The sequence below is a fragment of the Bactrocera oleae genome, chromosome 5 (assembly GCF_042242935.1).
Source record: "Bactrocera oleae isolate idBacOlea1 chromosome 5, idBacOlea1, whole genome shotgun sequence".
Taxonomy (NCBI): Eukaryota; Metazoa; Arthropoda; class Insecta; order Diptera; family Tephritidae; genus Bactrocera; species Bactrocera oleae.
The window spans coordinates 49,123,141-49,138,002 of record NC_091539.1 but is presented as its reverse complement, the minus strand read 5'-3'; the positions used below and the strand labels follow the sequence as shown (position 1 = coordinate 49,138,002).

The 14,862-nt window shown below is 33.0% G+C and overlaps 1 protein-coding gene across 1 annotated transcript in view; it reads right to left on the bottom strand.

The window, feature by feature from the left end:
* The window catches only part of Scgdelta (sarcoglycan delta), a 45,976-nt gene extending 31,418 nt beyond the window's left edge, over positions 1–14,558 (bottom strand). Inside the window, exon 1 of the mRNA XM_036366305.2 lies at positions 14,222–14,558. Coding sequence (XP_036222198.2) covers positions 14,222–14,518 — 297 coding nt within the window. The 5' untranslated portion in view covers positions 14,519–14,558. The remainder of the gene's footprint in view (positions 1–14,221) is intronic.
* Between the last annotated feature and the right edge of the window lie 304 nt (positions 14,559–14,862).

Below are 14,862 nucleotides of genomic sequence, written 5' to 3'. Positions count from 1 at the left end.
GTTAACTTCGGTTGCGCCGAAGCTATAATACCCTTCACAAATACAAAGGCTCCTTACAAGAACTTGATTCCGAACATTCAATTTGTATGGCAGCTATATGATATAGTGATCTGATCTGACCAATTTCTGTGGAGAATAATTTGTTGCCTTAAGCAATAATTCGTGCCTAATTTCGTGAAGATACCTCGTCAAATAAAAAAATTTTCCATGCAAGCACTTTACTCCGATCGTTCAGTTATTATGGCAGCTATATGCTATAGTCATCCGATCTAAGCAATTTCTTCGGAGACTAGATTAATGCCTTAAATAATAATATATGCCAAATTTCGTGGAGATAATTCGTCAAATGAAAGAGTTTTCCATACAAGTACTTGATTCCGATTGTTCAGTTTGTATGGCAGCTATATGCTATAGTGGTCCGAGATCGGCCGTTCCGACAAATGAGCAGCTTCTTTGTTAGAAAAGGACAGGTGCAAAATTTCAGATCGATAGCATAAAAACTGAGGGACTAGTTTGCGTATATACAGACAGACAGACGGACATGGCTAAATCTACTCTACCTGTTCAGGGTATAATAAATATAAATTAGTCAAAATTTCATTAAATTTAATTTTCAAGTTTAGAACTGACAGCTGATTATGGAAGTTACCCAACTAAATATAACGAAAAAAAAGAACATGTGCCAACAGAAAAGCAAAATGACGTCAGCAATACATTTATTTATTTCAAAGTTCCTTTCAATGATTACATAGTGCAAGAAAAATCACAACAAAATGAAAAAGTATTTGCTCATTTTCTGCTTACTTAAAATACCAAAACACAAACGAATATTAAAATTGGCACTGTTTGTTTTCACAGCTGATTGCATACTAGACATTACAATATAGTGTCGAAATGGATTTCGCTCAACAGCTAATACGTAAATTTTTTTGCAGATTTAAAACGCAAGCTCCATAAATACCTTTTTACATAAATAGATTAGTTAGAGAAACTGAAATGGCAATGAAAGCAAAGCTGTTTGTTTTGTTTGTTTGTCTATACATTTCTTATGTACTAAATTTTAGCAGGAACTGACATTTACATTTGTTGTATTTGTATTTTTACTCAAGTAAAATATTTCCATATTTCGGTCACTTACCACTCTCTACGAGGACTGCTATATATATTTCGGGAGTAATAATGAAAATACGAATATTTATCAACGAAAATGGTTTATTTTTTGTGTTCTGTGACGATCTTATAAACGTCTTTTGAAGCACCGCGATCGTATTTTTGCAGCATTTCTTTACACCAATCCACACGAGCGATTGTTAAATTGTGCGGTATCCAACGAGCACAAACCTTTTTTACGGCCAGGTGATCATGTAATATCGAATGTATGCTAGTGGGAGAAATGCATAGGCATGCCTCTATCTGAAGGTATATTACATGACGGTCTTGCATTATCAGTTCACGTACGGCATCGATGTTTTATGGCACAACGGCTGTTTTTGGACGACTTTCACGGAATTCGTCTTTAAGCGAGCGTCGGCCACGATTGAATGCGTTGTACTAGTTTTTCACAGTGCTATAGGATGGTGCGAAAGTTGTGAAAAATGATCGCACGAAAATGTTCACGAGTTAATTCCATTTTTTGGCCGAGATTAATTTTTTAATTCCCTGTAAATAAAACAATTCACGATTAAATGGCAAAACGTTCTGAGTGATGTTATGCTAAAAAATGTCAAACTTTCCAATGGAAATGTCAGATTGCACCTGGCAACTCTTAGTGTTGCCTAGGCCAGCCAGCTATATAGCAGCCCTCGTAAATGAAAATTTGCATTTTCTGTTAAAATATTAATTGATTTAAACCGAAAATGAACACGTCTACTGGATCAAAAAGTATTCTTTAACTAGCACTATAAAAAATTTACATGGTCGGACGTGATTTGTCTACGTAGGCTGATCAAAAAGATGAATAATGAAACCAAAATTTATATTGAATATCTTAAGTTAACTTATAAATGGGGAAAAAGACTAAAGAAAGTGTGTAAATTCGTTTTGAATTTTTGAATTTCGCTGAATAAGTAATTTTTCACATTTTTTAATTACTTTCATTTTACAATAATAAATTAACCGATTTCTTCGTTAAAAGTCATAAAAATATACCTTGTTTTTTAATCCTACTTCCTCCATAATTAAAAGCCACTTCGAAATATTCATGTTTCAAGAAAAATAAATTGCGAAATTTTAATCATAAGAAAAAATATATATTTACAAATATAAACGTCCACGTCTCGCCATGCAGCCTAATTAAGTATTTTTATTAGTTAACCGTGAGATAAAAAAGAAAATTCGTTTCCCCACTCTCCTTCGTTCGCTTCGGTCAGCATTCGGCATTGGCATTACTCACTTGGTATACTATAAGAATTTATAAATAATTTGATTTGAAAACGGCTGACGGCGCGGCGTCCGTTGGGCAGGTGGCCTTCGTGCAACAGCTGCTGCCTCCGCACCACTCTCGGAAAGTCATTAATCAAATTGCTGCCTAACGTTTGATGCTTGAAATTTTGAATTTAATTTTCAGTGGCTTTTTTTTGTAATTTTCCACATTTTGAATAAATTAATTAAACAAGAAAAAAACGCTATGAAATATAAATTCTTTTTATGTTCGAGGTGAAAGATGCTTCTAGAATGAAATAAAAATTGAGTTTATGATGTGTGAGTTTATTTTGAGGTATGCGTTGGGATAATCAGATTAATAAAAACTAAAAAAATTCCAGATAGTTTGGACTAACAAGTAGGCCTGTATAATTAAGATTATATTTTATATACATTGTGACCAGAAAGTGTCCGTAAGCAAGCTAAGCATCGGCCGTGAAGCATTTGATTTTGACCGATAGTTAGGACATGAGACGCGTCAATGCTTGGCTTGTTTCAAAAGAGCTGAATTTTTTGCAAAAATACCGCACCGAGCTGTAGTTGAGAACGATTTTAAGACCAAAAACTCGTTCAATACCATCGATCAACCACCGCATGCACGCGATTTGGCCCCATGCGGACCTACAAGGCATGTTTCGATGACTGGAAAAAGAGATGGCATATGTGTATCGCTTCAGTAGTAACATATTTTGAAGACGTTAAACATTTTTCGTTTTATTTACAATTTCCGTAAACTTTCTGGTCATAATGTATACCATACATTTTCTTCAAAATTTAAAATCTTAAAATATTAAGATCTAACACTCACTACCTTCAAACCGAATCCCCAGCGATTAAGGTTTGATACTCTCTTAGCATAATACTTTAGTCTTAATGCATCCCACACATGTTCTTGATATGATTTTCAGCAAGAAGTTGACATTCATCTTCACTTTCACGCTATGACGCACGTAGCGTGTTATTTTCCTCTTTACTTTACTCGTGCCGCAACGTGCAACATTGCATTTGCATACGTGTCACACCTGCAAATCTGTCTGTCAGCGCAGCTAAAGTGTTGTTATTGCTGACGCAAGGGTTAAAAAGCGGAAAGTGGAAGGCAAATATGTACTTGCGTACCATGTTCTAATAGGTACACATATGTATATACTTTGACATAACTTATATCAGGCACTCTTAACTTGCCTTGATTGAGCCAGCATGCTTCTTATGCACATTATATTAAAGATATCAAAACCTAAAGAAGATTAAATAAAACTCAGGTTGCAATTTTGTAATCTTAAATTTACAGATGAAGATTATGAGCTTCGAAGCAAGCTTAGCGGCCTATGCCAAATTAGCATTGAGCCTCAGTCTTCGGCTTAACTATTTATATTATTTTTTGGTTGTCTATGAAAGCCATATACTGATTTTGGAGCGACAAAACCAAAAATCTACTGTTTTGGAAAAACAGTTTTGACAACGACGTTTCAGACAGTTTCTTTCATGTAGAATTAGTAGATTATGGTATATAACAATTATATTATTAGCTAAAATCAACGACGAAAACTCCTGACAAAACTGGAGCAAATCATTCAAGAGCCATATATTTAAACCATTTTGGATGTGTGGAGAATTTCTTAATATGACAAATATGCGTCAAAAGCCGTGTTCGACTCTAAGCAAAATTACGGAAACTTGGTTGATTGATTTGGGGCATACGATATTGGTCATATGGGTGGAGTCTCCATGGTCCATTATATATGTAGAACTTTTTTTTATATAGTGTTTTTTGTTGTTTTCGAAAATAGCTTTAAGGCTTTAGAGCAAACAGTTTTGAGTTGTTCGATGTACATAACTTAAAATTTTTCTATTTTGGTGTAGAAATAGTTAGTTGAATGGAATTATACCTAATACAATATTTAATGTGCTCGAGAGTATACTCGTGTAAGAATAAAAACCGCTTTTGCGTAATTGCTAGCAATTAAGCGATAAATAGTTCCCAGATTTATATAGTACGAAACAAAAAATCAGACCGAAAAAAAGATATTGAAGAGATTGAACAAGGTGTGCTTTTTGGAAGTACATACAAGGTCGGATCAAAGGTGTCGTATGTTCGACCGAACTTTACTTCTTACTTTCAACCCTTTATCTTAGTTAAAATTAAAATAAATGTTGACAGCTAAAAGTTTTTTGTATTTTTGTTGAAAATTATTTCGTATTTAAGGATTTTAACATTTTACCAAAACAATGCACAGTTGCAACTGAAGGGTGCAGGATGATATGAATAAAAAGCAGATCGCACGGTAAATGGAAGAGACAACTGAAAGAGTGTTGCATGCTTACAATAAATAGAGGGCAGGCATTGAATACCCAAGCATTGAGATGACAGTGAAATGGAATGGAATGAATGAAGATTGAAATGGAAATGGAAAAGGATTTTGAGCACCAGACTGTGTGGAGTTTAACCTCGGATATGGTATATGAATGTGAAAAGCTCACAAACGCTTGTATGTAGTCGGAAATCTATAAATCCCAGTAGTAAGAAAATTATATACAAATGCAAGACAATATATGCAGATGAGCTCAGATTTATATGATGGATTTTACTAACCAGTAAATTGAGGACTTTTCAGTTCAATGCAGCTGGATAGGATGATCCAGAAAATAATTATTAATATATCGTCACCTAAAGTGCCAAATAACATAACATCACTTTTCCCAAGTATACAATAATTTGGATGTAAGGCAGAAATATAACTTAAAATAGATTAAAAACATTTAAGGTTTTTATTTTTAATAGTCTCATTCAATGACAAGAAATCTGCTTTCGAGAATTGCATATGCCGAGATATGGCGATGTATGGTATGTATACCAATGTGAGTATAAGGAAAAACTCCAAATTGGAAAGAATTGCAAAATTTCAAAAATTTATTATGAATTACCTAATACCGTTAACAAGAGGGTATTTTATAGTTTTATATTGTATAATGAATTGGAAATGTCGCCAAGGAGTTGAAATATTATATTTTCTGAAAAATATTTTAGTTTTTGAAAGAAAAATATTTAAACTGTGAGTAACATATTCATTCATTTACATTAACCTATTTTGGATATAAGTATCTATTCTAGTTTTTGAAATAACAAAGTAATGGTCTACAACTGCTCATGAGTACTGTTCGCCTAGGGGATCATCCTCAATACCTAACCTAGCTTAATAGCCTTAGAATTAGATGTATTTAAAATATATTTGAAGTAAATGCGAAGTAATTATTACTAGAGTAGTTTTTTTAGAACATGATACTTGGTTCTAGACTATTTCAAGATTCTTATTAATGTTACTTAGCGCGTAAAAGTATGCATTGTTTTTATACTCTTGCAACATGTTGTTACGGAGTATAATAGTTTTGTTCACCTAGCGGTTGTTTGTATCACCCGAGTTAAATATAGGGTTATGTATAATAAATATAATATATATAATATAAATAATTTGGATGATGAAACGAGTTGAAACTGTGACTGTATGTATGTCCGCCCGTTTGTCTTGACTTGAGTAAAAATTAAGATATCTTAATTAAATTTGGTACACTTGTTCCTTGGCAAAAAAACGGACGTGGCCCTGCCTCCTAATAGGTTTAGGATCCAATTTTTGTCGGCTCTTTCGACAGCGTGAAAATAGGTGAAATCGGATGATTTTTTTCACTTTCCAGTATTCAAATTAAGCAACAATTAATATATCGGGATAAAACTTTACACGAATAGTGCCATTAAGGTATGCTCAAGACTAAATATTGTCAAAATCGGACCATAACTATTCCAAGCCCCAGATACCAGAAATGTAGAGCTAGGGCCTATGACTGACTTTTTACCGAAAATATCGGTCAATGTGTGAGATATATAATTGAAATTAGAAGAGAATCCTTTCCAGGTAATAGTAAGTCTGTATGCCAAATAAATTAAATTGAATCGGGTCAATATTTCCCTTATCCCCCATAATAACTTCCGGTTGACCTTATACCGTATATATCGGTAATTATGTAAGATGTCTTAGCAAAATTAATAATTGGATATACTTTAGTTGAATGCCAAAATTTGTGAAATTATATTATACTACTACATATAATAATTTCAGTTATTCCAACAAACCGAATTATATTAATGGTTTAGTGCTGAACATGAATGGAGTTGGTCTAGACCTTGGTCTTAATCTCATGTCCCTAATATCATCAATTCCGATCTTCTGGTTGACGTTTTGCACATCAACTAAGGTTTCTTAATAAAGAAAAAAATATCTTTTATCTGAGTAGATTGTAGCGATATTTTGGGCGATTCTCTATGCAAGGTTTTGTGAAGATGTCTTGTCAAATAAGAAAGCTTTCATACAAGGACTTAATTTTGAACAATTAGCATGCACGGTAGCTATATACCATAGTTATCCGATATCGGCGGTTCCGACAAATAAGAAGCTTTGAAGAAAAAAGATATATGCAACTTTCAGATTGATGTCTCAAAAACTGAGAGGCTAGCTCGCGAATGTACAGGCAATGTACAGATATGGCTAAATCGACTAAGCTCATCGACTAAAACAAAAAGTTTTATTCAATTAATAAATGTATATCATTAATAAATGTTTGACATTACGAAAATAATTTAAGTTGCATTTGACGGTACCATTTACCATTTCAGACTTAAACTTCTCAGTTAAGAAAAAAAATAAAAAGTATAATTTTTAATTCACAAAACCAAATACCTAGTTAGCTCAGTTTCTTCAAAACAAACCACTATCATCTGGGCTTCTACCTCCATCTGTTTGTATTATGTCCGTGTTGGCAGTGAGATCTCCCAAACGAGTAATACCGACTGAGAAGTTAACTTGTTACCGGCAAACATTTTCATTCATTCGCTATTACAATTGCGCGGTAAAATGCGCCAGCTGTCCGTGTAACAATTTCGGTGGTCGCAATGAGCAACTGACTGCGCTCATGAACTTACACACGTACGCATGTGTGTGTATCGGCTGGTAGTGGCACTATTTCACCTCTTACTCGCAAATTTGTTCGCTTGAATGTACGTATATGTTCTGATATGCGTGTGTGCATATTTACCAGCGTGTGCTGTGTGGCAATGAAATGAAAACAAGCCAAATTGTAAGCGCTCACAAGGATATCGCAGAAGGATATTTTGTACGGTGACTAAATGAAAACGCTTTTATTATTATGAATGTAACCCATAATCCGCTTGTTGAGAGTGAAAAGTGCTTGTACGTGGGTTTATGTGTGAGTGTGAAAGTTGGTGGCAGAGACTGGCGACTCGAAATGTGTTGCAAAAATATGAGTACTGGGTATGTTTCACTTAAAATAGTGTACCCGACACTGCCGGCAAGCAACATATGTTCGGCGAATATTACTCGACAGCATCATGAACCTGTGCCTCTGCTGTCTGAAATAACAGTTCTTCTCTCTGCCTTTACCTTCTTCTCGCCTTTTTGGGTTATTTGTTGGGGGAAGTTTTCAGCGTGTAATGAAATGAATGCAAATGCGATTGAGTTGATTTAGTATCTGCAGACAAGCGGTTATTACACGCATGCCGCCATAAGCTTATACCCACACACACACACAAACATGTACACATACATACTCATAGCTACATTTACTACAATTGACTCTGCAGCCATTATACGCTGGAGACATGTACTCATAAAATGTCGTCTGGTGTATTTACGCACGTAAGCGCGCACACACCGCTACGTAACTACATGTTGGCGCACAAGCTTACACCTACAAGTACACACATAGTATATATGTAAATTGTTATACTTTGTGTAGTATGTGTAACATATGTAGATTCATTCATTCAAGAGTCCATTCCAACGCTGGCTTTATGATCATTTTTGGGCAAATGTAAAGAAGGCAAACCTTTAAAGACTTGAAAATATGTGTGTATATTTGTATATGAGTAAGTAAAAGGATACGAATTAAGCTTACTTAAATTGAGACCTTGCTGAAACAAAAGCCATATTTCATACACACTTTCTCCAATTTGAACTACTGCATAAAACATAAAAGCCAAATTGCTAAGTATATATTAAATTAAAATAAGGATAGAGCGAAAACCAAAAGCTCAATTCGTAAAATAGAAACACAAAAACATTATTGTTAAGTTCTAATCTATTATTGCATAAGCAGAATTAGTTCTAAAGATACCGTTTAAAAAAACTTCTTATGGTAAAATTTTTAAGAAATGTTCAAACGTGAAATAACAAAGAAATATATAATCAAATAAAAAGCAAGAAAGACATTAATTTCGGTTGCACCGAAGCTAAAGTACCCTTCACAGCATAATAAGTTCTTTATTTTGATTTTGAGCGTTCGGTTGGTATGGCAGTCCGATATGTACAATTGTAGTCCGATATGTACAATTTTTCGTAGATTGTACCGTTGTACCATATATTATTATGCTAAATTTCTTGAAGATATATCTGCAAACAAAAACCATTCCATACAAAAACTGGCTGCTGATATATAGGAAATGCTGGGATGAGCTTACTTGACATTTTCAACACAATGAATAAATATGATGTTGTTTGTTCAATGTCTGTAGGGTTATTAAATATGTTTGAGAGATATTATGCCAACCCAACAGAAAAAAATTAAGGCTCGTTCACAACAAATGTTCACTACCAACACATTTGTATATTAATGTACACCTGGAACACATTTGGGAAAGAAAATACTTCCTAACTAACAAAATTAACAAAAAAAAAAAAGACGAGAAATACAACATAGACAAAAATATTTAGATCAATGGTCCTCAGTTTTCTTGGCTCAAACTCAAAGTAATACATTACAATACGACCTATTCAATACTTCTATAATATTAATTAATTGGTCGTAAAAAATAATATATTGACGAGAAATTATTTTTCGATAAAAAAAAAAATTGATTAGTAATATTTTGTATATCACAAAATTAAGTTAACGATAAAACTTATCAATAAAATTGAAGGTAATTAATTTTACTATTCATTTTGAAAATAAATATCGGAAGGTAATATTTTAGGTAATAAGCTTAGTTATTCAGTTGTTTTTCGAGACCTTAAAATTTTTTATGACCGACCCTTTAGTCCCTTAATTCTTTTAGTAATAGGACAATATTTTTTATTATAAATATATCAATAATTAAATTTACACTAAAAAAATTAATAATTTTTTAATAAAGTATAGTTATAGTTTAAGTGTAGAACTTTGAACAAAATTGTATTATTATTTTAAAAGTTTAAACTTTTAAGATTGTGTGCTTAACAGAATTTGTCAATTTAATTTAGTTGCATGGCAACCGAACCGATTGGGCCGGTTGGCACTGGTAGTAAAATTTTATCTGAAAATTTTAACTTGTTTTTGTTTCCAAACTTTATTTTCTTCTCAAATAGTTTATTATGATTTCATAAGCTTTACTTGACCGATTTACTTGGACCTTGAATATGAACTTGAAATCGATTAATTTGTTGGATATCTGAAATTTAGCGAAACTAGTTTTTTTTTTAGTGTTTAGTTTAGTTTTAGTTTACTATGGTATTAGAATTTAGCTAGATACATAATCCTTTTTAGTTTCTTTGTTTGAGCTCATTATGAGGCTTGCGAACGTGAAAGAATTGATGCGCCATTTTTCTAACCCCCTCTTCAACAACTAATAACATTTTATGTTTACAATATTTTCACTTTTTTTATGAATTATTAAAACATTAGTAAAAAGAGTTAAAAATTCATATCTAACATATATTTTGTTTTTATTTATAGCACACGTAAAACCACCTCAAATTCACGCTTTTAAAATGGGATACTCTTAAAATAATTTTGTGGTCACAAAAAAAAAAAATTTCGTATAAGGTTTCACTGTTTTTTGAATATGAAAATATTTTGTTAAAACTGTCCTTGGCAGTAGCGAATTTCAAGGCAACTATCCCTTTTCTCAGAAAGAGATGTTACACAAATCACAAAAGTGCAAATATTTACGCAAAGCAGTCTGATTGTGATGCCGTCTGTGACTGTTACCACTCCAGTTACCACAATCGCATTGGTGTTGCAACATTAGAAGTGACAGCAAAAATAAGCAATGAAAGTATATGAAAAACTGTTGCTGAGCTGCATGCACTGCCATGTCATTAAGATATCAACAAGAACACGTACAACAACGGGTAACAACTATATTAAAACCCTATGCTCGACAGGGCCATACAACGCTTGTGTGCGTGTATGTTGGCATGTGGCATGTTCATTGCATTCGTATGTCGCACACATCTGGCGCAGCCGAAAAATTGCTATTTGCATGCATGTGTGCGTCAGTGTGTGGGTTCAGCTTGTGTTTAGCATATCCTGACCGGATGTGTGTAATTTAATGTTGCCACTCTACTATTGTCGCTTATGTTGTGTCGACCGCACTGTTAAGCATATAAGGCGCCCGGCGGGGGCCTAGCCCGGCCGCACGCAGACTCTTTAATAATAACCCCAACCTAACTAACCTTTACATTTTAGTAGACTCTGTTGGCTGAGTGTTTTGTCTGTCTGTCGACACAGTTGTTGTCAACGCATTATTTCCTATCTGTGGCACATTGTGCGTGCGGTTGCAACAATTACATACGTACACATGTAGCGCTTAAATAGTTGCACGTTCTTGCTCAACAAAACACATTTAACGGTCCACATAGGTATGTGTGGTGGCTTGGCATCTTTAGGCCTTTCGAAATTCCCTCAACGAATAGACCAAGTATTCGCCTATCACAGTATCCCCGTGAAGTGAACATGTATGCAAAAGATACGGTGTAAAACAGGTTTCAAATATTTGTGTGTGTGTATGTGTGATAACAAAAGTTGTAAACAACATGTGTCCGCCTTTAAAAATTTATTATTGTTGTCATTCTAAAATTGATGTAATTGCGGTCGCCCTGTAAAATGAATAACATTTTCATTTTCTTCCGGCTATTCGAAAGGTACTCCTTGCTATACTCATACAAGGTAGCACTCATGTGTATATGTATGTGATTTCATGGAAACTAAAATTGTTTTAAATTATGCGTAAAGCTGATTTTATCAAGAAATTGTTTGCTCTTGAGTCTTGTACGCTCAATTTATTGTGTTTGGTAAAGGTGTGTACTGGAATTGATAAAATTAGGCGAGGAAATTTAATATTTATGCAAATCACCAGAATATAGATGAAGTTGTTTTGTAATAGCCAATAAAAATACTAATTAGTTTCTGACGAAAATTCTTAGAAAAGGACTGTAATTTTGATAAATCTAATTCAAGTACGAAGCAGTTTTTTGTAGCGATTTCACCGGAGCTGATCAATTAGCTTTTGAAGATGATTCAGTCGTACAAAAATACTTCTATAGTACAATACACTGTTCTAAAGCTATATAAATGTATTGTTCATTCAACTGGGCTTTACAAATGAATTAGCTCCAATGTTAAAAGATCAATTTGAAGTAAATAATAAGTAACATTTTTATATGATTAGAGGTTTTAAGGGGTACACTTAGTGCCCTGAACAGGGCCATACAGTTTGTAACACCCAAGCAATCGTCAGATGCCCTATAAAGTACATATGTATATAAATGAACAGTACGATGAGCTGAGTCGATTTAGCAATATCCGTCTGTCTGTATATATGCGATCTGGTCCCTAAGATTTTGAGATATCAATCCATCAATCCATAAACTGAAATTTGACACCCGTGCTTTTCTAGCTGCTGATTTGTCCAAATGGCCGATACCAGACCACTGTAGCATATAACTGCCATACAAACTGAACGATCGGGATAAAGTGTTTGAATGGAAAGATTTTTCATCTTCACATTATTATCCAAGGTAACGGTAAAATCTCCGAACAATATTTTAAGATCGGTTCACTATAGTATTTAGCTACCATACAAACTGAACGATGGAAAACAAGTGCTTGTATGGAAAACTTTTCCATTTAGCATGAGTAATTGTATAAGGTAATGATGTAATCTCCAAAGAAACTGTTTACATTGGATCAATATAGTATATAGCTACCATACAATTAATTTTTAAAAATATATATTTTTTTTGCGAGTTATTCGCTGTTTTCCAAATTAATAGAAAAAAACTCTTTCAATGCTGCAGCGATTGCGGCCAATTGTCAATAAAAAAAAACTGCATGCATTTAATTTTTTTCTGAAAACAGAAATTTTCCAAAATTCTATAAAATCGTGGTAACCTACAAAAAAATAATAATAATATTAACACGAGCTTCTAGGTTGAGGTAGAGCATTACTAGGGCACACTAAATGTTTCTAGGATAATTCCTTTTAATTTAAAAGTTACGTATACCACACGTATTACCAAGACGGTGCATTAGTGGCGCTTAAGTATTGTCTTTATTTGAAAAAAGAATTGCCATTGAAAAAGTATAATCTTAACAAACCTTATAAACCGATTTTGTTTGAGATTTTATTTAAAAATCATGTCTCTTCTAGTTATAGATATGTGGAAGAAAATAGCCAAACTGTACAATTAAATAATATATATAGTTTAATTGAAGATATTTTTAAACAAAATATTACCACTTAGTATAGCCAGACAGAGGATCTCTAAAATCAGAACGACATATAAACAAGGGAAAAATGTATTAAGAAATTACATTGAAGCCATATAACGGAAAAATAAGTTTGGTATATATTTGCAAGCTGTTGCTGTTCGCTTTGTAACAAAATCAGCTTATATTTTATTTCAATATTTTGATAAAAGTATTGTTTTTGAAGACACTGTGAACACAAGGCTCAAAATATGTGTAAGCGTATTAGAAAAAAATTACAATAGTATTAACACAATCAAACAAAAGAAGAGTACATAGAAATCATTGAACCTAAAATCGCAAAAAATTCAACTAAAGCTTAGATGTATGCTACATAACGGTTTAGTAAATATTGCTTAGAATACACATGGTATGAGTAATGTCAGTACAATTGTAGTGCAATATACGTAAATATAGGGCTAAAATAGTTTAAAAAGGCACATTTGTGTTTTTCAGCATTTCTTTCGAAGTAGATAAGACCTTGATCAACTGTGCATAGGTCGATTGTAAACAGAAACAATGTTGCCACAGATAAAAATATATTTATACATAATAAACGTATAACTTTTTGCCAAAAGCTATCTTTTCACCTCACTAAATGATGCTCATTATTGTCAAGAGGTTTCAAAAAGTTATTGAAAGAGCAATCAACTAGACCCCTGAAAATGATCTGTAATTGAAAAGCTTTTTTTGTTGAAATTATAATAAAATTATATAAAAAAATATTTAATCTTTTTTAGTATACCCTATATATTTTTTATGTCGAAATTAAAAGTTTCAAGATTTAAAAATTTGGTTTGAGTCAATTTTAGATAAACTGAGGTCTTTGAATTTCACTGGAAATTGTTTTTTCTCTACGACCTCTGATAATTAAAATTTTTAATTGCATTTAATAGTATTTGTTGGAAAATGTTATTCATAATGCTAAAATTGCCTTTGAATTGAAGAAAATAATTTCTAGGAAATAGTTACTGATTCAACACTTATCTTAATCTTTGCGCCAGATTTCTGGACAAAATTATCGTAACGTCTATTTTAGTTTTTTGAGAAATCGATGAGAATTTTTTGATAAAATAAAAAGAAAAATGAAGGAAGCAACTCTTCTCTAGCAACATTTGCTATTTCTTAATATTCACAAAGTTTTTTATACATGGATAATCATGATCTCCGTTTCAGGAATCGTACTTAAAGACTTAACCTAATAAATAAAAAAACAAACGTTTGCACTCACCTCTTCATCGCCGCGCAATTGATTGTCCAACGTGGAGACATGTTCGAAGAAAGTCCAACTCAAATTCTCAGCGCTATTCGGCAAAATATGCAAATTTTCGCAATTTTGCTGACCTTGCTGCTCTTGCTTGGCCAAATGATCGTACACTTTTTGTTGCTTTTTCGTCGAGGTTACTTTCAGCGTGTTATTACTAGAAGAATGCTGCAGGCTTTGATTTTTCGGCTGCTGCAGTGACGTCGAAGAGTCTAAATTAAAATCTAAAATATGTGCGGCAATGTCGATAGTATCATTCACCATGGCAAAGAAAGCCAAACACTGTGCCGAAAGATTGCTGACGCACTATAAACAAGAACAAAAGAAAACGAATAATATGGGCACTTTGATTTACTTTCAATTGTAGTAGTTGGTTTTATTTAATTTATAGTTTCTATCAATTAATTGTATTGTTTTATTTTAATTGTTATTTTTACTTGTGTGCTTGTGTACATGTGTGTGAATTTATATTTTATCTTTCGTGGTTGTTGTTGTTCCGACATTTTTCTGTTATATAATATATCACAGACACGTGGCACATTTAATGCACACAATTTTATTGCCACATATTAAATGTACTCAACGATGCGTGCAACCATAAATACTGG